The 23,825-nt window shown below is 38.7% G+C and overlaps 1 protein-coding gene across 1 annotated transcript in view; it reads right to left on the bottom strand.

The window, feature by feature from the left end:
- Positions 1-19,546, bottom strand: part of LOC121417672 (deleted in malignant brain tumors 1 protein-like) — a 35,917-nt gene extending 16,371 nt beyond the window's left edge. The window contains exons 1-9 of the mRNA XM_041611406.1: positions 19,441-19,546; positions 16,472-16,783; positions 14,684-15,007; positions 11,525-12,040; positions 9,907-10,230; positions 6,038-6,367; positions 4,128-4,451; positions 1,726-1,905; positions 80-97 (exon numbers count right to left, since the gene is read on the bottom strand). Coding sequence (XP_041467340.1) covers positions 80-97; positions 1,726-1,905; positions 4,128-4,451; positions 6,038-6,367; positions 9,907-10,230; positions 11,525-12,040; positions 14,684-15,007; positions 16,472-16,783; positions 19,441-19,525 — 2,413 coding nt within the window. The 5' untranslated portion in view covers positions 19,526-19,546. The remainder of the gene's footprint in view (positions 1-79; positions 98-1,725; positions 1,906-4,127; positions 4,452-6,037; positions 6,368-9,906; positions 10,231-11,524; positions 12,041-14,683; positions 15,008-16,471; positions 16,784-19,440) is intronic.
- Positions 19,547-23,825: the final 4,279 nt, after the last annotated feature.

Genomic DNA, 23,825 nt, shown 5'->3' with positions numbered 1-23,825 from the left:
TTGGTAGAGAAGTTTTGTAACTGCAAGGGCTACCCCGCTGAAGTAAAACGGAAAAAAATGAAAAAAGTCGAATACTTACTAGAATGCAACACGTAATCTGTAGATAAACGAAAGAAGAAGTTAATGATTAAGTTTGAAAAGAACGAATTATTTCAGGAATATCTTCCAATCCAATTTATTTACACATGCCAGTACTCAGATGATTATTCTATTGGGTACTATTTGAATTCATTTTTAAATCCTACCACATCACTTTTGTTTATCAATTATTTATTGCAATCCATACTATTTCCTACCGGTTTCCAAGTCAAAGTCAACAAAAATATGTTTATTTTTATCTGGTGAGTGTTTCATAAAGCTGTTCGTAGGTTAAGAGCGACTTTGAGAACGACTGGTGAACATTTCTTACGCTCTAAATAATCACCAATGAACATTTAATGGTCAATATCATATCCCACAAGAAAGGATCACCAGTCGTTCTTAAAGTCGCTCTTAACTTACGATCGGCTGTATGAAACGGCGCCCTGGTCATTTTCTTTTCTTTTCACCTTTTGATGCATAGTATTATTAATATTTTCTTAAAATGATTTCATGTTTTTAGATTCTGAGCTACTAAACATTTTTTTTCATATATTTGATTTTAGATGCTAATGTTTGGTACACTGTTAAAAAACCCCTGATTTTACAGGGAAAAAGAAGATTTTGCAGAAAGCAATAACAAAGGCTAACTTAATAGCCATAACCCACAAGTCTTCCTCTCCAAACCTCCCAACCCCATCCAGGTAAGAACACTAATGGTAAAAATAAAATGAAGATATTTAGAATCGGCAAAATACAATGGTCATACATGTGACTTGGTCACTTCAAGCCAACCCTCACAATACCTCCCCCATCACATCACTATGTATCTACAAGCATTCGAGTGATAAGCATCAAAACATTAAAGCAATCGTAAATTTAAAAATATAAATATATCATTGTTATTGAAGTGTTACATTGATTTTTTTTATATTCTGCATAATAATGATATAAAAATCGCCACAACAAATCGCAACAACTTTCATGTTTGAAGACAAACGACTCTGATTTCTTCATCTCAAACTTTGTTAGAAATTTCTTCATTGTAGCTGTAGAATGAGTTAAAGTCAAAATGCTCAGGGACCTACACTCTTAAAACAAATCAGTCAAATTGACTAGACTAGTAGTCAGCTGGGTGCAACTGATATGGCAATCACTGATATTCGAATTTCTGACATATATTCTAGTCAGAAATAACTCCCTTCTAGTAAAATATGACTAGAAAATAGTCAAATATGACTAGAATAACAGTCGCTCCCAGCTGACCCTATTAACTAGTCATTTTGACTAATTTGTTTTTAGAGTGTAGGAACGATTTCCTGAGAGCTAAGAGGGGGTGCTGGTTTGTTAACAAAAGTTGAAGGTAATTTCTTATCAAGGAAAATTTGAATAAAATGAATAAATAAATAAATGATTAAATAAAACCAACCAAACAAAAATGTTTTACTCTAAAAATGAACGTGTTTTTGGTGAAGAAAGTTTGACAAAGAGCTTCACTCGTAAAACCATGTGATCCCTCCCCCCCCCCAAAAAAAGACAACCAAATGAAGGGATGCACCACTCCCGAAAAGGTTAGTGAAACGTGATTCTTTGTTTATTTGGTAAATAAGGGTTCATTAGGCCCTGAAAATGCTGTGACATTCTTACCGTATGATGAATAATCGTAGGATGAATAATCAGAGGATGAGTAATCGTAGGATGAGTAATCGGACGAATAATCGTAGGATGAGTAATCGTATGATGAATAATCGTAGGATGAATAATCGGATGAATAATCGTAGGATGAGTAATCGTACGATGAATAATCATACGATGAATAATCATATGCTGAGAAAAAAAATGGTACACTTATATATACTTTTGTTCTTGGAATGTGGAAATGATTAAATGAAATCAAAAGATATTCATATCTCAATGAATAGGAAAAAATTCACAGAGCAAAATGCTGAAATTTGATAAAAATCGGATGACAAAGTTATTGAATTCTAAATATTTGCATTATTCCGGTGAAACAGAACTAGGCCTGTCTTTTGTATTTTATTAAATTAAATTATATTTATTCAAAAAATACCAAGAATTGAAAGATTGGGTTGATGACTTATTAAGTGCATTAGTTATTTATTGCTGCAACTTACTTCATCATAATGGAGACACATATACACATTTTTGAAAAAAATGAAACAATTACGATTTTATGCAATAAAATAAGAAAAGAAGAAAATGGAAAGTGTGAATGTGACATCATCAGCCCACCTAATGAATATTCATTAAGGCATGCCTTGAACTATTTCCCCGGAATGATGCAAATCTTTAACTTCAATAACTCCGTTATTTGTTGTCCGATTTCGATGAAATGGTAAGCATTTCGCTCTGTGCATTTTTATTTAGTTATAAATATATTCGGCCTGGAGTATCCCTTTAGAATTCACGAGCAAGCGAATTTATTTTCCCTGTTAAATAGCACACAACTTTGCTGACTAAGCATCCATACCTCAATTTCACGACTGCTCATATCTGACTACGTTCTTTTTCCCATAATGCAACTTTCTAAGCAGTGGGCCTATCTTCAAAGATAGGCCCACTTTAATGATAACACACTATTTCATCACTGAATACATTGATATCATATTTACCAAGTGGCAAAATAAGTAGACCTGTTTTTCACCTCAGAACCATCTAGTTTCTCTGGAAAAATAACATTATAGGCTAATTAATTCTCTTTATTACTACTGGTAGTCTGATATATTTATATATAATAAGAGACTACACACGCTCTCGTTTTATATAAATATACCAGACTACTAGTAGTAATAAAGAGAATTAATTAGCCTATAATTTTATTTTTCCAGAGAAACTAGATGGTTCTGAGATGAAAAACAGGCCTACTTTTTTGCCACTTGGTAACTGGGCGTTGTGGCGTGCGCCTGTAATCCAAGCTGTGGGGAAGCTACAAATTGATGCAGAGGTTCGAGGTTCAAGCCCTGGTCACGTCTTTCGGATGATAACATTAAAGGTCGGTCCCAGAGGTAAATAATCATATCTAATTGATACACGTCTGACAAAACTAAATACACACACACACACGCGCTATTGGTCATGTTGGCTTCCTCTTTAATATAGCACGTTGTCAACGCCATCTTCCATTTTCAAAAATCATGGCTCTTTTTTAATACCCCGTGTTTGTCCTCCATAAATCATCATACATGTACTAGAATAGACCTGATGAATATTATGTCATAATTTCATAGCGCTCTCCTTCTGATGGCAATGACACTGTGTTGCATAACGCTTCCAAGAACATAGAAAATCTAGGCCTATTGAAAATGCCGTCATATGACAACTGATTGCTGGGAGGTCATTGTCGCAAATAGGCGAACCGGAAAAGCAGTTTCATCCTAAGTTTCGGAGCCGTCGAAAATATTGAAAATGTGTCGTTCAGCCAGCTAGAGTAAAGGACAAACAACAGGACGAAACCGCTGTTTTGATATCACCAATTTTCGACAAAGACTTCTTGGTTGCTCTTTGTTATACGATGGCAGTTGATGGATTTTCTAGGTTCCTTGAAATCGTTTTGCGTCATGGTGCTCTAAGATGGCGCCGCAATGACGTCGATGCATGTACGTTGCTTCAGCATCTAACTGGGCATTCTGGAGTGCGCCTGCATGTGTTCCAAGCTATATAATTATGAAAAGTTACATATTGCTACAGAGGGTCGTGGTTGAAACCCTGGTCAAGCTGTCGGATATGGTGACAGTTAGGTCGGTCCCAGACCTAAATAATTTGAGTGATACATATCTGTTCAAAAACAATTCCACAAAACCTTACCCTCATCCATACACACACGCGCACAACGACACTCTCTCACACACACCCTAACATAACACACGCACACACAAATACACACTCTCTCAAATCTCTTGAGGATAGCGTCGTCAATTATGCGTAAGTTCTGGTTTGCTCATGGTGGTTGGAAACCGCTGCGAACCGCCATTCAATTCTCAATGATCTGTAATTAAACCTGAAAATTTGATTTAAATAGGGGGACCTACCTGGTTCGCATACGACTCCTACATCTTCGCTGTGCGCGCAGTTGTGGCTTCCCCATCCCCTGTGATAGCAATCACCAAGCGAGTCTTCAGAGTATCCGCTGCATGTTACATCATCCAGCCAAATCGGCCCGGTCCCTTGACCGAACGCTGCACAGCATCGGGCCGTTCCCCCACTCAGTCCCAGCGAACGGCAGACCACTTCGGCGTCACTGTTATAAAAGGAGTCATCGCAGACCGTTCCCCATACTCCGTTGTGTTTAATCTCTACGCGCCCTTCAAAAGCATTGGCGCCTCCAACAAGTCGAATGTCAGGTTCGGGTTCAGCTGTAATGAAGCAAGAAGATTGTCTCTCGGATAAGTGTAAACGGTATTTTCGCATTTACTACGGGGAAACCCTCTACAACGCATCGATTCCTTTGAAAATGCAATTAAAATCACTATAGAGAGCTGAGGGGCTTTTATCGAAAGTTGGTGGACTTGAACAGCAGATCATCCGAATGTTTCCACCGAAAGAACAACTGCAAATATGTTGTCCAGAGTCAAGAAATTCCGATGTTGTCCAGGTCCGCCAACTTTCGACAAAAGCCTCTCAGCTCTTCATTGTGATTTGACTATCACTTTCAATAGAATTACTGTGTTCTAGAATATGTCCCCTTTGAAATTGCGAAAACGCCCTATTATGCATAAATCGCGAATTCTACATGTAAATATAAAATTATAAATATATAGGGCTACAGTTCATCACGAAATTAAAGTGAAGGACATGTCTTAAAAAGCAACGCTGTGTCGGTACTAAACCTGGTCGAATTTGTGTAAATTTTTCCGAGTCTGCCTATCCAAATGTACTTAAAACATCTAAAAATACTAACTGGTGATTCCGAGTTCGAAAGTCACAGGTATATCAATGAAATACAAAGATTTGAACCCATCTTCTCACCCCGGGGGGGGGGGCCACTTACATTGACGAGTGGATACCATGCGCGACCAAAAAAACACGTAAAAAGGATGTCTTTTTCACGATAGGACACGTTACGTACGTAACGTGATAAGGGTGTCAAAAACACAAAAATAATGAAAAAAGGGTATCAATTTCACTAGGACAATTACGTGTTTAGGGTCGAATTTGCGGGGATGATAAAACAAAATTTAATTGTTTTATAAAGGATGTCCTTTTTGCCCCAACACTTCGTGTTTAGAATTTGATTTCCGCGAGGTGTAGAAGGTGGGGTCGTACTAAACCAAATAAGGTAAAGCTGACGACCGAAGGACCCCTAACAATAAAACATTGCTATACTTGTTTAGGGGTTCATTTCAGGGAATATTTGCCAAGAGTATCGTTTTGTTTCCAATACTTGTTAAGGGTTGGGTTTCACATGCCAATACTTGTTAAGGGGTACATTTTCAGAATATGGAAATTACGTGTTTAGGGTGCTTTTCGAGACCCCATGGTCGCGCATGGTATCCACTCGTGAATGGAAGTGGCCCCCCCCCCCGGGCTTCTCACCCTCTCTCTCTCTCTTTCTCTATCTATCTATCTTTCTATCTATCTGACTTTATCCTTAGCCTCTTTATTTCTCTCCCACTATTATAATTTTATTGATATAATTTTTATCGTCACTACTAAATAATTTCTCTGAAGTTTTATCGCCCATTCATGATATATTTTGACATTTTGTAGTCTATTAGGATTTTCTTCCCTATTTCCCCGTCATTATATTCTACTACTAATAACTTTACTTGCTTTTAGAACGCTTAATACTTACGCAGGAGCGGATTCAAGATTTTTCAGTGCTGACAACTTTCATGAAACGGTCCCCTGGTGATAGCATAAAACGTAATTTCCAGAGGGGGGGGGGGCTTAAAAAATGGGGGTGGTTCATTAGGCCCTGAAAATGCTGTGACATTCTTACCGTACGATGAATAATCGTAGGATGAGTAATCGTAGGATGAGTAATCGTAGGATGAGTAATCGTAGGATGAGTAATCGTAGGATGAATAATCGTAGGATGAGTAATCGTAGGATGGGTAATCGGACGAATAATCGTAGGATGAGTAATCGTACGATGAATAATCGTATGATGAGTAATCGTAGGATGAATAATCGTAGGATGAGTAGTCGTAGGATGAGTAATCATAGGATGAGTAATCGTACGATGGATAAACGTAGGATGGGTAATCGGACGAATAATCGTAGGATGAGTAATCGTACGATGAATAATCATACGATGAATAATCATATGCTGAGAAAAAAAATGTTACATTTATATATACTTTTGTTATTGGAATGTGGAAATGATTAAATCAAATCCAAAAATATTTATATCTCAATGAATATGATTTAATTCACAGAGCAAAATGCCGAAATTTGATCAAAATCAGATAACAAAATTATTGAGTTTTAAATATTTGCATTATTCTAGTGAAACAGTTCTAGGCCTGTCTTTTGTATTTTATCACATGAAATTATGTTTATTCATAATTTGTATTTTATGACTTAAAGTTATGTTTATTCAAAATTTTTATCCCAAGAATTGAACGATTGGATTGATAACTGATTAAGTGCATTAGTTATTTATTGCTGCAACTTATTTCATCACAATGGAGACACAACATATACACATTTTTGAAAAAATGAAACAATCATGATTTTATGCAATAACATAAGAAAAGGGAAAATGTGAACGTGACATCATCAGCCCAACTAATAAATATGACCTTGACATATATGGTGTGGATTATATTTTCCCATTACATATGTTGTGCCCAGAAGGAGGCAAGATGCAATTTGAAAGATAACGAGTAAAATCTGAAAATATGTGTATAAAACAAATGGAGAGTTGTCCACAAAATCAGCCATTTTGAAGCACGTTTGCCAATTTGAGGATGCCCATAGAAAGTAAAACAAGAGTTTTCAAACTCCCATAACTTGCTAATTTCATAACCGATTTTGATGAAACTTTTTTTTTAATTGTTCCATTCATTTTACTCTTTCCAATAAGATTACTTCTCTTCTTGGGTTTTGGTTTCCTTTAAATTCAATAATTCTGTTAAATCGCCTTGAAAAGGTATTCTCCATCACGGGAACTGTCTTGGAATGGATCCGCTCATATATTCATGGTCGGTCCCAACAAGTAATTATTAATGATACGGTTTCTGAAACATTCCCCTTAATTTTTGGCGTTCCGCAGGGTTCCGTAGTCGGTCCACTACTTTTTATTCATTTATACCAGTCCACTGTCCAAACTCATAGATTCTCACCAAGGTGTTCAGCACGTAATGTACGCTGATGACACACAAAATCATGTTACTCTCAGAGCGAATGCGAAGGCTGAAGCAGCGCAAAAGCTCCATAGCTGCCTTGCTGAAGACATTAAGATTTGGTATCTGAATACAAACTCTGCCTTCATGAACGAAAATCTGAGATTATACGCATATCCTCAAAATTCAGAAACACTACTCCATTCCCGGACTTATCTACTGATAATGTTTCCCTAAAGGGCAGTGAGTGTGTACGCGACGTTGGTGTAATGATTGACAACGATCTTACACTTCAAGATCATATCAAGCAAATTTGCAGGTCTGCGTCATATGGTATTTTTTAAAATTGGAAGGATTAGGAAATTACTTGACCGACCCACAACTGCTAAACTAACACATGCATTTGTTTCCTGTCACCTAGATTACTGTAACTCAATATTTTCTAACCTCCCTCATACATACCTTGTTCCACTACAACGGGTTTAAAACTATGCCGCTAGATTAGTCTCTCTCAGTAGAAAATCCGAGCACATAACTCCAATTCTGCGTTCTCTTCTATGGCTCCCCATACATCACCGTATCCCTTTCAAAGTTCTCCTTCTCACCTCCAAAATTCTCGATGGCCAAGCCCCAAAATATCTTACAGATCTCATTTCCTTACGTTCTAGTACCTCCTCAAGACCTCTTCGTTCATCGTCTACAATGCAGTTAACTCTTGGACCTCGAACCTCTACAAAATATGGTGACCGCGCTTTTTCTTCAATTGCCCCTTCAATTTGGAATAAGCTACTATCTTACATTCATAATGCCAAGTCTGTGAATCAGTTCGAAACCCTACTCAAAACCTACCTGTTTAAGAGATGATTCAAAGTTGTGGGTCGGTCAATTGGAGGTGCGCACCAGTTTTAATTTTTGATTATTAGAATAGTTGTATTACCTGTATCATTATCCCCTGCCACTTTTTTTAAACCAAAGTACAAACCATAAACAGCGTTTAGAAACACCAGTAGTAAGCGCCTTATAACTGATATGTATTATTATCATTATTTGTTATCCAATTTTGATGAAATGTTGAGCATTTCGCTCTGCGAATTTTACTCTATAGTTAGATATTAATATGTTTAGCCTGGAGTATCCCTTTAGAATTCACGAGCAAGCAAATTTATTTTCCCCTGCTAAATAGCAAACAATTTTGCTGCCTGAACATCACACCTCCATTCCATAACTGCTCATATCTGACTACGTTCTTTTCCCACAATGCAACTTTCTAAGCAGTCTAGTCTTCAAAGATAGGCCCACTTTAATGATAGCACACTACTTCACTCTTAAATATATTCATATCACAATTACCAAATGACAAAATAAATCTAGTTTCTCCGGGAAGATAAAAAATTTTAAGGCTAATTAATTATCTTTATCACTACTAGTAGTCTCGTATATCTATTTATAATAACGAGAGACTACACACGCTGTTGGTCATGTTGACTCCCTCTTTACATCAATATAGCGTGCTTTCAACGTCATTGTTCCATTGTCACAAACCAAGACCCGTGTTTCTCCTCCCAAAATCATCATACATGTACTAGAATAGACCTGATGAATATTACGTCATAATTTGATAGCGCCCTCCTTTTGATGGCAATGACACTATCACTGTCATTGTCATTACATACTGCGTTACACCATGCTTTCAAGAACATAGAAAATCTAGGCCTATTGAAAATGCCGTCATATGACAATTGATTTCTGGGAGGTCATTGTCGTAAATAGGCGAATAGGAAAAGCAGTTTCATCCTAAGTTTCGTAGCTGTCGAAAATATTTAAAATATGTCGTTTTGCCAACAAGAGCAAAGGACAAATCGCCCCTAAGCCCAATCAATAACAGCAACAGGACGAAACCGCTGTTTTGGTTCACCAATTTTCGACAAAGACTTCTTGGTTGCTCTTTGTTGAGATGTTGTTGTTTGTTGAAAACTAATGGCGACCAGTCATATTTGACTATTACCGCCAAATCGTTAGGCAGTTGACAGGATTTTCTAAGTTCTTGAAAGCGTTTTGCGTCACGGTGCTCTAAGATGACGCTGTAATGACGTCGATGCATGTACGTTGCTTCAGCATCTAACTGTGCTTTCTGGCGTGCGCTTGCATGTGTTCCAAGCTATATAATTATGGAAAGCTACATATTGATAGGGTCTTGGTTGAAACCCTGGTCACGCTATCGGATATGGTAACGGTTAGGTCGGGCCCAGACCAAAATAATTTGAGTGATACATATCTGTCCAAAATCAATTCCACAACCCTTACCCTCATCCACAGTCCACACACACACACCCAACCACATCACCACCCACATGACGCACACACAAATACACACTCTCTAATCTCTCGAGGATAGCATGTCAAATTATGCGTAAGTTCTGATTTGCTCATGGTGGTTGGAAAACCGCCGCGAACGTACCGCCATTCGATTCTCAAAGATCTGTAATTAAACCTGACAATTTGATTTAAAGAGGGGGCTTACCTGGTTCGCATACGACTCCCACATCTTCGCTGTGCCCGCAGTTGTGGCTTCCCCATCCCCTGTGATAGCAATCACCAAGCGAGTCTTCAGAGTATCCGCTGCATGTTACATCATCCAGCCAAATCGGCCCTGTCCCTTGACCGAACGCTGCACAGCATCGGGCCGTTCCCCCACTCAGTCCCAGCGAACGGCAGACCACTTCGGCGTCACTGTTATAAAAGGAGTCATCACAGACCGTTCCCCATACTCCGTTGTGTTTGATCTCTACGCGTCCTTCAAAAGCATTGGCGCCTCCAACAAGCCGAATGTCAGGTTCGGGTTCAGCTGGAATGAAATAAGAAGATTGTCTCTCAGATAAGTGAAAAGGTATTTTTCGCATTTACTACGGGAAACCCTCTATAACGCATCGATTCCTTTAAAAATGCAATAAAATCAATATAGAGAGCTAAGGGGCTTTTGTCGAAAGTTGGTGGACTTGGACAGCAGATCATCCGACTGTTTGCACCGGACGAACAACTGCAGATATGTCGTTGTCCAGAGGCTAGAAATCCGATGTTGTCCAGGTCCGCCAACTTACAAAAGTTTCACAATTCAAAAGAATACATGAATAATCAAGACATCAAAGTTGGTGCTTATCTCATTAGATTTTAAACCATCATGTCAATTTAGTACAAATGACCTTACTCTGATCGTACGCAGAGAGGAACTGCGAACTGGCTTCCTCCACGAAACAAAGTTCTCCACTGTTAAAGGGTTACAAGGGCCGGCTGTGCCCCCCCCCCCTGGATCCGCCAGTGTACTTACTTTTTCAGAAGTCTCTAAGCGTTCTACAGTAGAGCAGCTGTTACGCGCGCCGCGTTTCAAGGAACAAATTCCCACCACATTCCCATTCACTTCGGCACAATGTGGGTTAATTTATTGTTGAAGGAAAGAAAACACGCCATGGCTTGGATTTGATAAATAAATAAAAATGAAAAAAAAGTGTTCACTCCAAAATTAAAGGTGATTTTCATTAAGAATAATTCGAAAAAAAGAGAGTCTTAAGGCCTGGTCACACAGCCCGGGCATTGTTGGAGCGGTCGTGGAGCGGAGAGAAAAAAATCTTTACCGCTCGCTACCGTTCACCATTTTCGATTTCGATTTTTTTTTCAATTTTTTTTTCGGTTTTTTCCCCAATTTTGTGAGCGAGATTCGACCCTCTCTCCCTACCGCTCCACGACCGCTCAAACAACGCTCGGGCGGTGTGACCTGGGGAGCATTTCATCAATATATTCATCCGTCAATTTGTCAGATCTGAAATCTTTCCATGATTTTGATTGGCTGAGAGGCACCGTTCCTGTGGTAACTGTCGGATAAAACGTCCGACAATTCCTTTCATGAAACACCCCCCAGGTCTTTATTCGCAAAACCGGGTGATCCCCCCCCCAAAAAAAAGCACGACCAAATGAAGGCACAAACCCCTCCCAAAAAGGTTAGTGAAACTTTGTTTATTTGGTAAAAGAGGCTAGCTACATAGTGATATGCATAATAGCGTAACAACGAAATTTCCAGGGGGGGGGGGGCTTGAAAAAAAATGGGGGTGGTTCATTAGGTCCTGAAAATGTTGTGACATTCTTACCGTACGATGAATAATCGTAGGATGAGTAATCGTAGGATGAGTAGTCGTAGGATGAGTAATCATAGGATGAGTAATCGTAGGATGAGTAATCGTAGGATGAGTAATCATAGGATGAATAATCATACGATGAATAATCGTATGACGAATAATCGTAGGATGAATAATCATAGGATGAGTAATCGTAGGATGAGTAATCGTAGGATGAGTAATCGTAGGATGAGTAATCGTAGGAAGAATAATCATAGGATGAGTAATCATAGGATGAGTAATCGGACGAATAGTCGTAGGATGAATAATCATAGGATGAATAATCCGACGAATAGTCGTAGGATGAGTAATCGTAGGATGAATAATCGTAGGATGAGTAATCGTAGGATGGGTAGTCGGAAGAATAATCGTAGGATGAGTAATCATAGGATGAGTAATCGGACGAATAGTCGTAGGATGAGTAATCGTAGGATGAATAATCGTAGGATGAGTAATCAGATGAATAATCGTAGGATGAATAATCATTTGCTGAGAATAAAAAAGATTATTACACTTGTATATACTTTTGTTATTGGAATGTTGAAATAATTAAATCAAATCAAATATTTATATTTCAATGAATATAAAATTCACGAAGCAAAATTTTGAAAATTTGATCAAAATCGGATGATAAATAACAAAGTTATTGAATTTTAAATATATGCAATATTCCCGTGAAACAGCTCTAGGCCTGTCTTTAGTATTTTATTATATGAAATTATGTTTATTCAAAATTTTTCTACCAAAAAGACTTAAAACGAATGGATTGATAACTGATAAAGTGCATTAGTTATTTATTGCTGCAACTTCTTTCATCATAATGAAGACACAACATATACACATTTATGAAAAACTGAAACAATTATGATTTTATGCAAAAACATAAGAAAAGGGAAAGTGTGAATGCGACATCATCAGCCCACCAATTTTCATGGGGCATACCTAGACTCTGTTTCTTTTGATGAAATGTTCAACATTTTGCTCTGTGAATTTCATTCTATTAATTTAGATATGAATACATTAAGATTGGAGTATCCCTTCAAAATTCAGTCTTTAAAGATAGCCCCACTTGAATGATAGCACACTAATTCAGAACAGAATATATTCATATCACAGTTACCAAGTAGCGAAATAAGTAGGCCTGTTTTTCATCTCAAAACATTTTATTTTTCTAGAAAAATAAAATTATAGGCTGATTCATTCTCCCTATTACTACTAGTTATCTTAAAAGTTATATATTAAGACTAGATATTTATAACAAGGAGAGACTATACACACACATTATTGGTCATGTTTGCCTCCTCTTTAATATAGCACGTTATCACTGTCATTGTTCCATTGTCAAAAACCAAGGCTCTTTTTTAATACCCCGTGTTTGTCCTCCCAAAATCATCATGTACTAGAATAGACCTGATGAGTATGACGTCATAATTTGATAGCGCCCTTCTTCTGATAGTAATGACATTGTCATTGTCATTTCACACCGCGTTGCATAACGCTTTTAAGAACATAGAAAATCTAGGCCTATTGAAAATGCCGTCATATGACAATTGATTCCTGGGAGGTCATTGTCGAAATTAGGCGAACCGGAAAAGCTGTTTCATCCTATGTTTCGGAGCTGTCGAAAACATTTAAAATATGTCGCTTAGCCAGATAGAGTAAAGGACGAAACGCCCCCAAAACCCAATCAATAACAACAGGACGAAACCGCTGTTTTGATTCACCGATTTTCGACAAAGACTTCTTGGTTGCTCTTTGTTACGAGGGCAGTTGACAGGATTTTCTACGTTCCTTGAAAGCGTTTTGCATCACGGTGCTCTAAGATGACGCCGCAATGACGTCGATGCCTGTACGTTGCTTCAGCATCTAACTGTGCTTTCTGGCGTGCGCCTGCATGTTTTCCGAACTACATAATTATGAGAAGTTACATATTGATACAGATCGAGGGTCGTGGTTGAAACTCTGGTCACACCATCGGATATGGTGACGGTAAGGTCGGTCCCAGACCTTAATAATTTGAGTGATACATATCTGTCCAAAATCAATTCTGCAGAGGCGTCGATCCTGGGGGGGGGGGGGCAGGGGGCGATCGCCCCACCAATGAAAATATTGGGGGGCAAACATATCATTTTGTTCCCTTCCCCCAATTATTCCGGATATGCATAAAAATCAAGATTGTAATGTTCAGCAAGCGATATTGAGATACACAACTCGTTCTTTATTTAAAATCGTGCTTAAATGTCCGCTTTTCAGATTGGAATATAAGAATTTTCAGCTCGCGCTTCTCGTTCGAATCATTTCTGTAGCAAAAACCCATACTTCTTATGATTAAATACGTGAATGTAAATGTCCCGTTTTCTGATAAGCCTCGAAAGAACTCCTGCTTCGATTTGCAATCACCTTTTCTTGGATATATATCTTGTTCTTAATAAAAAAAAACGTCCATTAAACTCATTTTTTCAGATCGAAATATCAAAATTTTCAGCTCGCCCTTCACGCTCGCATCTATTATTCTTTTAGATACAAATCTTAATCATTGGTACCAAAAATGCTTAGAATATCAGGTTTTCAGGTCAAAATCTAAAGAAATTTCAGCGCACTCTCGGCAATCGTACTATCTGTGTAATGAGATATGAATCCTCCTCTTGACTTACTACAGTCCTAAACAGGCACGCTTTTCCTGTCAGTATACTATAAAAAAAAATCAGCTCGCGCTTCGCGCTCGCATTTATTTGTTGGTAAGATACGTGTCTGTGTCTCATGAGTCATATATATATATATATGTATATATATGTGTGTGAGTGAGGGTGTGTGGGTGTGTGTTTTGTACGATCGAGCGCCTTTGGAACGTTAATGATTTTGCCCCCCCCCCAATCTGGAAAATGGATCGACGCCCCTGATTCCACAAACCCTAACCCTCAACACACGGAGCGCACAACCACACTCTCACCCACACTCCCTAACATAACAAACGCACACACAAATACACACTCTAATCTCTCGAGGATAGCATGTCAATTATGCGTAAGTTCTTATTTGCTCATGGTGGTTGGAAAACCGCCGCGAACCGCCATTCAATTCTCAAATATCTGTAATCAAACCTGAAAATTTGATTTAAATAGGGGGGCCTACCTGGTTCGCATACGACTCCCACATCTTCGCTGTGCCCGCAGTTGTGGCTTCCCCATCCCCTGTGATCGCAATCACCAAGCGAGTCTTCAGAGTATCCGCTGCATGTTACATCATCCAGCAAAATCGGCCCGGTCCCTTGACCGAACGTTGCACAGCATCGGACCGATCCACCACTCAGTCCCAGCGAACGGCAGACCACTTCGGCGTCACTGTCATAAAAGGAGTCATCACAGACCGTTCCCCATACTCCGTTGTGTTTAATCTCTACGCGCCCTTCAAAAGCATTGGCGCCTCCAACAAGCCGAATGTCAGGTTCGGGTTCAGCTGGAATGAAACAAGAAGATTGTCCCTCGGATAAGTGTAAACGGTATTTTTCGCATTTACTACGGAGCCACTATCTACAACGCATCAATTCTTTTGAAAATGCAGGTCAAATCACAATGAAGCGCCGAGAGGCTTTTGTCGAAAGTTGCTGGACCGGGACAGCATCGGAATCTCTTGACTATGGTCAACGACATATTTTTTTCAATTTTTCGTCCGGTGCAAATCCTCCGATCTGCTGTCCAAGTCCATCAAATTTCGACAACAGCCGATCAGTTCTCCATAGTGATTTTGAATGCATATTAAATTTACCCAATATTGGTTAATATGGGAACATGCGTGTTTGTTGGAAAAAAATACCAAAAATTTTGTACGCAATGTTGCGTTGAAATTGACCATTCAAACATCCAATTTTGTTTAATATTGAGGGGAAAAAATTACCCAGCAAATATGCATGTTCCCTTTAATAATAATAATCCGCTTTTATATAGCGCTTAATCCATCGGAACGACGTTTCTAAGCGCTTTACAGATATATTATTACCCCGGTCATCGGATTCAATCAGTCATTCCCGCACACAATGTGTGCACATCCTCCACTCCCTGGGGAGTATTCCAGTCAGTCGCCTGTGAGGCGCACACAATACTGGACAAGCTACAATGACTTTCACATCCTACGGGTACCCATTTAGCACCTGGGTCGAGAGTGGCAAAGTGTGGATTAACGCCTTGCCAAAGGACGCCAGACCGCGGTGGGATTCGAACACACGACCCTCTGTTTACAAGGCGAGAGTCAGAACCACTACACCACGGCTCCTCCACCTCCTCCTCCCTTTCTACCCAATTTGGGGTAAATTTTTACTCTCTGTTTTTTTAGAGTGTAAGCAAGGCCCACTGGGGCAAGAATTTACTTGATTTTCAACCAATCAACAGCGCGCATTATAGGACTTGCGATTGATTTTTTGGCTTGCGTTTAAACGCAACTCTTTATGCAATGGGCCCCTGAAGTGGCTACCCGGCTTGGGTAAAATGACGTCACTAGTACTATTATTGTGATTATCATTATCATTTTTTTTGTTGGGGGGTTATCATTAGTATTTCAATCATCATCAGAAAAGGGGTTCTATGCTTTTTCCCTAATTGGAAGCGTTAGTTAGTTTCTTTATGACAACAGTTAAGGTCCGTGAGTATGAAAATTTTATCATTATTTTTTCCTTTAGAGGTCCCTATAACTATACTGGACAAAAAGATTGATTCTCACCAAATTAATATAGTGATAATAGTAATTATTATTATTATTATACATATTATTATTCTCCTCCTCCTCATAATTATTATCAGTATCATTTTTATCATTATTGCTATCATTATTATCATTAATAATAATATCATTATTATCATCATCATCACCATTATCATCATCTTCAATATTAAAAAATCTTAATCTTTCTTTACAAAATATACCTACCCGGTGCTTCGCATGCCACGCCGGCGTCTTCGTGATGCCCACAGTTGTGTGAGCCCCATCCGTTGTGGCCACACTCGTCAAGAGCGTTCTCCGTTCCATCGCACGCTAGGTTATCCATCAAAATCTGCCCACTTCCTTGCCCGAAGTGTGCCTGCGAGTGCGCGACTCCCCCGGTCAGTCCAAGAGAGCGGCAAGCCACCTGTGCGTCAACATCTGTGAAGGAGTCGTCACAAACCGTTCCCCATGCGCCGTCGTGTAGAACCTCAATACGACCTTCGTAGGCATTTTCACCTCCAACGAGCCGAACGTTTTCTTGATTTGACGAAAGGAGATTTCATGAAAAAGGAAATGACAGAATAGAGTATCAAACCCCTCGAATGTGTCGTCATTCATCTGTGGTCGATATAGGCAGGGGCGGATCCAGGATTTTCCCAAAGAGGGGGCAAATTTTTCGGGGGGAAGTTTTTGCTTCTCAAAAAAAAGGGGGGGGGCACGTGCCCCCTGGATCCGCGCCTGAATATAGGCCCTACTTTTATTGTATATCGCTACGTTGGCCATAGAGAAGGGGCACCGTGAAGCAGAACAAATTTCAGAACAGTAAATATATTGAAAATGCCCGTTATAGTGCAACCGTGAGGTCTTTGTCGAAAATTTGTGAACAAGAACGGCAGTAATTACGTCCTAAGTTTCGAAGCTGACGAGAGATTGCAAATATACTTAACTAAACTACGGCACCGTTTGATTCAACCATTCTCGACAGACCTCTTTCTTATGATCGGAAATAGTTATGACAATACATTTTGTATGTTCTTACAAGTGTTCTGCGTCACGGTACAAACCATGGTTAATTCAATTTATTCGTTTGGTCTGCAAGCCGTTTGGCTACCTCACAAGGGCTAAACAAATTTGGTCTACAACACTGGCGAATACGGGGGGGGGGGGCACAGCCGGCCCGTGCCCCATTTGAGAGGCACGTACAATTCAAATGTATAATTTAAAAATCCCGTAAAAAAACAGAAGTGTGCCCCCCCCCCACTCCTTTGAAAAATCATGGATCTGCACTGTAAAAACGCTGTTTAAAATTCCAAGCACCTTGTTTAAGCCCGTCACTCCAACAACTACTGTTTAAACATTTAAACCACTCTATAAACTTTTTAAACAAGTTGTTAAAAACGTTTTAACAATTACAAAAAAAGGTTTAAACAACCTGTTAGCGTAACAGGCTTACACAAGGTTTTTTTCCTTTTTTTTTGGTGCATGCCGCTTGTATGACATGTCCCTTAAATCCTTTGCCAAGACAAAACTCTTACAAATAAAATTACGCCATTTACATTCAACATTGAAGAAATGGCAAACACGAAAGTGCCAGATTTTTCTGTAACTCAAAAGATCCTAGATCTATTATCCAATGAATCTAATGCCCAGTTGATCCTATTACTACTTTGTCTAATCTTTATGTTTTACTTTGTCAAATGAAAACACTTCATCTAACAATACAGACAAAGTAGAAGTATACCAAATAGACTGTATATCCTTAATCAAAATTAAATTACCAAGGCCCGTATTCTGAAGTCAGGTTTGATTAAGACCATGATCTAATTCTGTGCCAAAATCATTGGGAGCCAAGAACTTAAAAAAACTGCCTATATTGTATATTTCTTATTTTTTAATTTCTTTCCCCTTGCTTTAACAATTAAGAAAATATTTCAGTTATTCTGAGACAATTAGATTTGTGCCCCAATTGGCTCCCCGTACTTAAACCACAGCTTGGTATAAATGACATTTAGACTCGTATTCAGAATACGGGCCTACACGTCAATTAGACCATATAGTGTGTGAAGCCCAAGTGACAAAGTACACTGTTAGGAAATTTATCCTTAAAATAAAAGAAGTTCATGCAGCAGAGTCATATGGAGAACACCTGTAATCTTACCAGATTGCGTAATCTTAAATTACATCATGTAAAATTACAAGAAATTGGTATTTTGGTGTATGGAACGTTACAAATTTCCTATAATATTCCTATAATATAATAGTCTTTTCCCCTTTTTTTAAACAGACCTGTTCTGTTAAATTGCAGAAAAATTCCTGTTTTATGGATTTACAGAATGATTCTGTTATTGCTTTCTGCAAAATCTTCTTTTTTCTGTTATATCAGGTTTTTTTTTAACAATGTAGGGAGTTTTAGCACCGCGACCTAGAACCGTACACGAACACAGTAATTGTATTGAAAATGTATGTCTAATAACAATGAATAGCTGGGAGATTTTTATCGAACATTGACGAACCAGAACGGTTCCATGACACTTTATCCGATGGAAAATCAACACATTAAGCGAAACATAAAACCTAACCTCCAAAACTAAAATAAATCCTAATCGTAATCATGACAATATTCTGAACCAAACACTCTATCACAATCCTAACTCTAATCCTATGCTTTCTGAGATATTGATACTGGAGCAATTGTCGCAGGATCAAATGTCGTGTCACCACCGGAACAGAAGTATCGTCCTACGTTTCGGAACTGTCGAAAGAAAATTATTTATGCGAATATATGTCGATCGTTTGTCCTGTCCATGGACGAAACTGCTCTTCTGATTCACCTATTATTGATAAAGATTGCTCGGTTGTTCTTTGTCTTAAAGAACATTTGACAATATATTTTCTACGTTCATGAACGCGTTCTGCTTCGCGGGGCGGAAAATACCTAGTGTATCAATCTAAACCTAAAGTCAGAGCCATAGAAAAGTTAGTTCCTTTAACATGCAAAGTTTGAGAATAAGTTGATTTCTTATCCTTCGATTTCTAAATTTCTTCATTTATTTTAAGAATAATCAAGTGCACTCCTTCGTATGTTCTTCTTCATTCTCTTGCGTAGACTTTTCTTGAAATATGCAGTACTTCTTTTTCCTATCACATAAAAAATGTATTGCTATCTCACAATTTACGTGGAAGTTATGACTTACCATTTTGAGCGTCGGATATCTGCAAAATAGTCGCTCCTATTATCAGGAGGAGTGAGCCCCACAGGGATGCCCGTGTCGCCAGCATTGTTCCTTTAGTTTGTTTCAACTATACGGAAACTGCGGCTTATGCCTACCTGCTGGTTCTCCGACGCTTTTATAACAATTTGGCCTCACAATCCTCCTGAGAAACTCAGTTTACTTTCCAACAATCAACAAAATTTCGTTTGCTTAGTTTATTTCTTGCATATATTGTTCAGACATTAAGTGTTTTCAACGTTCTGTGTTTATTTAGTCAATGTGTGAGCCAGTTAAAGTAGTACTGAAAAGTTATTAACAATTTCATCGATAAATTATTCAAACAGTCGTTTACATCATTTCTAAAGGAATGCTAAAGATTTCGTGTAATATTGACTTTCTTCATGTTCTTTGCACTTGTTTCATTATGCACGTTTTTCTGAGTAATGAACATTATTAGGCCACTTTTATAATCATTAACAACAAATAAATCGAAAGCAGAAATTTGTTTATATAAAAAGAAATACGATGAACTTTGCGAAAATGTTTACTTTTCCCTTTCCATCTGTTCAGTGAAACGAGGTCGCTCTTTGAACTAGAAAATACAGTGAATACAATGTTTGTAAATTGTGTCAATTTTTCATGATCAGGCATTTCTAATAATATAGTCTCGACCTTTTTTTTAACTTTCCTCTCTCTGGATAATAGATTTCGGGGGGGGGGGCTGCATCAGGGCCCTCGGAATGATTTTTTTAAAGTGCGGGTGCTGATATAAATTTGACAAGCAAAAAAGAAAAAAAAGTTTTCACTACAAAATATTGTTCATTTTGCTTACGTTTCTTCACTTTTAACACCTATCAGAATTCATGGGGTGCTGCCTATTGAAAATGATAAACGCAGCACCCCCAGGGAAAATCTTGGGGGTGATTCAGCACCCGCACTTCCCAGGACCATGGGACTACTCGGGTTACTACGCCCCCCCCCCACACCCATAGGCGGCGGAAGGGGGGGGGACGTGTCCCCCCCCCTAAAAAAATTTTTGATAACCTTTTTTTTTTTTTTGCTTGTCAATTTTTTTATGCGCCCCCCCGAAATTCACGTGGACCCCTCCTGAAACGTGTGTTGTCCCCCCCCTAAAATTTAGGTTGATGACTTGATGACCATCCCAAAATTTCAGGGGAACACCCCCTAAATTTTTTGGCTTCCGCCGCCAATGCCCACACCCGAAAAGGGGGGGGGGAGTCTAAGCAACCGTACCTCCTAACATCACGGTCTACCTAAAATTAATTGCAACTACGATACGTTTTCTGTGCGGTTTCACGTACGGTGTCAGAATCCGGGCCCTACCCTAGCTCTGAGATTTTGATTCGTTATAAAAAAAATTATAGACTCTTTAATCGTATAGGGCTATAGGCATGATAGGCCTTTTGCTTCAAGTACATTGTAGACAGTACAGTATGGCAGCACATTTCTGTTTACGGCAACCTTACGATCTCGGTACGATGTCCGTAAACATGTTATCCTACCCTTGTCGAAATCACTCAATCTTCCGACATGCCCGCTTATTAGTCCCCGTGCTTACATTGACGACGTAAGCATGTCTGGAAAGAACACTTAAATAACTTCAGAACAATGATTGTTCTGAAGTTATTTAAATGTTCTGAAGTTATTTTGGTGTTCTTTCCAGACAAATTGGTAAAAATGTCATCGACAGTAAATTGAGACGGTTTTGTTGTTTTTTTTGTTGTAGTTTTTGTTGTCGTCTGACTATTTTATTGTACTCTTTTTCAGAATAGCCTTGCGGGACACCACTTTGAAATTCTCTTTTCCTTTGCCCACAATGTGACAATGACCGCTAAAAAGAAAAAATATGAACCCTTGTCTCTCTCTTCTTCTCTACCTCCTTTTTCACACCTCTACCCCCACGGCTTTCCATTCCTCATCCACTCCCCCCTCTCCCCCTCTCTCTCTTTCCCTCACTCCTTCTCTATCATCTTTTCTCATCTCTTCTTCTCTAAATCCCTCAATTTGTCTTCACCATCTCTTTCTCCTTCTTCTTCTTTTTTTTTGTGGGGGGGGGGGTCTTTCCTTTCAGGCTCTCACAATATCCCTTATTTTTTTCTCTCTCTCCATCCCTCATCCACCTCTCCCTCTCTCCCTACTTCTCTATCATCTTTCACATCCCTACCTCCCCCTATTTATCCCTCACTTTCTCCCCCACCATCTCCTTTTCCCACTTTCTTTGTCTCTCCTGTTTCCCTCATATTTTTTCTCTTCTCTCTCTCTCTCTCTCGTTCATTCTCTTTGCCTCGGGTCATAAAGTTGAAAATACGCCAACGAACGTGACGAATACAAACGGAATGCAAATATTTCAATTGAAATCTATACTTAATAGACGCAGCTGACTCAATGATATAAACTCTTGATAAAAACAAACAATATAAATATAATTGCTTAAAACGACTGTTTTATTGATCATTAATGCAATATTGACGAAGCTCTTAGAAGTTACTGCTTGATACAATGTAAGCAGATAAGTAAAAACTAAATACAGCTGTCAAAATCTATATTGGCTCTAATTACGATTTTACATTTGACATTGAATTCAATCAACCCTCAATACTTTAAATGAAAAATAATTAAACACCAGTTTTGTTTGTGCATTGAGTAAGGTATTGATTAAAAAAAAAGAACTTTGATAAATCTTTATTACCTCAACCACAATAGACCAGTTCGTAGTTACTTCATGGACAATTTTGTTCAAATAACCTTCCATTTCTTTCATTATGATAGGAATATTTCAAAGCAAGATGTTACGTAAGCTTGCCTTACATAGCAGGATGACGAAATTGAATAGACCAGGTGACTAGAATAGCACACCAATGAACACTTTATAAAGGTATTTGTTGCATTCCTACTTTGAATGCATATCATAGCATGTTGCACAATGTACCTGGAAAACTATGAAATACCAGTCGTTCGTGGACGTATTGTTTTTTTTGTGTGGATGTAAATGAAAACCACAATTCAAAAGAATATATGAATAATCAAGACTTCAAAGTTGGTGCTTATGTCATTAGATTTTAAACCACAACGTCACTTTAGTACAAATGACCTTCTTCTGATCATGCTTAGAATCTTTTGATTATGTGCAGAAAAGTGCTACGAACATTGGAGTGGATGGATGACTGCTGGATGTGTTCACCTTGGAGCTAAATCTTTATCGCTAAGTACAGGGTTATCTAACATTGATGTGAACTCATTTCCCAGGATTATGTAACTAGGACAGTGCACCACTCTACTACTTGGAGATCTTCTTAATAATCTCTTTGAATATTTGAAAATTAAATGATCCTGTCATCAATGCTCGAGACAAGGTTACATATTGGACCAGTCCCACACTTGTTTTTCGGTGTTACTCTTCTTACTACACTCCTCATGCACTATTTCACTAGTGGCTACATTGTAGATCTAAATTGACTTCTACAATCTGAACAATGGATCCTCGCACCACACGTTCAACAAAGGCCCTAATCAAAGAAATTCTTCATGACAACGATCTACTATCAGCTATCAAAGAGGCTGTTCAAGAAGCAGTAGAATTAAAGGTTAAAGACCTTTTCTTGCGGCTTGAGAAACAAGAAGGCCAGCTGCTGGATCTTCAGTCCATGCTTAGCAACTGTCAAATGGATGTAGCTGACCTAAAAAAGAAAAGAGAATGTGATTTGATCGAGATGAATAACCTGAAAAACAAACTGAACGATTCGGAACAATATTCCCGACGGAACAATGTCCGATTCTTTGGAGTTCCTGAAGTGAATGGAGAAAAGACCGACGAAACAGTTTTTAGGATCGCCAAGGATTTTCTCGGAATTGATCTTCCGTTCACTGCATTATTCCCGACCTTTCGTTTGAGGACGCGGACGCTTATTTACAACGGTCGTTGACTTTGGAAGGGACTTTTTGGGCCCGTCATCATGGTCGTAAAACTCAGTCCTGCAATGCAAATTGTGTGACATGAATTTTTTTTTTCGTTTCGCATCTGCGACGGAAACATTCAATATGCGTTTCGTGTGCAAAATTCTGGTTGCTACTATGGTAACAGCGATTTATCCGATTGAGGACGACTTTCCAAAGCCACATTTGACTCCTCCTAGAGCTCGAGAGGCCGCCCGGGGGGCTCACTTCCATTGATTAGTGGATACCAGTAGCGACCACCCGTAAAAGGGGACAGAGTGGGCAGGTACGTTACGTATATAGGCCTATGTAACGTTATAAGGGTGTCAAAACGATGTTTAAAATGCTGAAATAAGGGATATATATTCAATACTTGTAGGGTTTCACAAGCCAAATACTTGTTAAGAGATGCA

Source organism: Lytechinus variegatus, chromosome 6, assembly GCF_018143015.1.
Source record: "Lytechinus variegatus isolate NC3 chromosome 6, Lvar_3.0, whole genome shotgun sequence".
NCBI classification, from domain to species: domain Eukaryota; kingdom Metazoa; phylum Echinodermata; class Echinoidea; order Temnopleuroida; family Toxopneustidae; genus Lytechinus; species Lytechinus variegatus.
The sequence above is the reverse complement of the archived record's forward strand: the minus strand, read 5'-3'. Positions and strand labels throughout refer to the sequence as shown.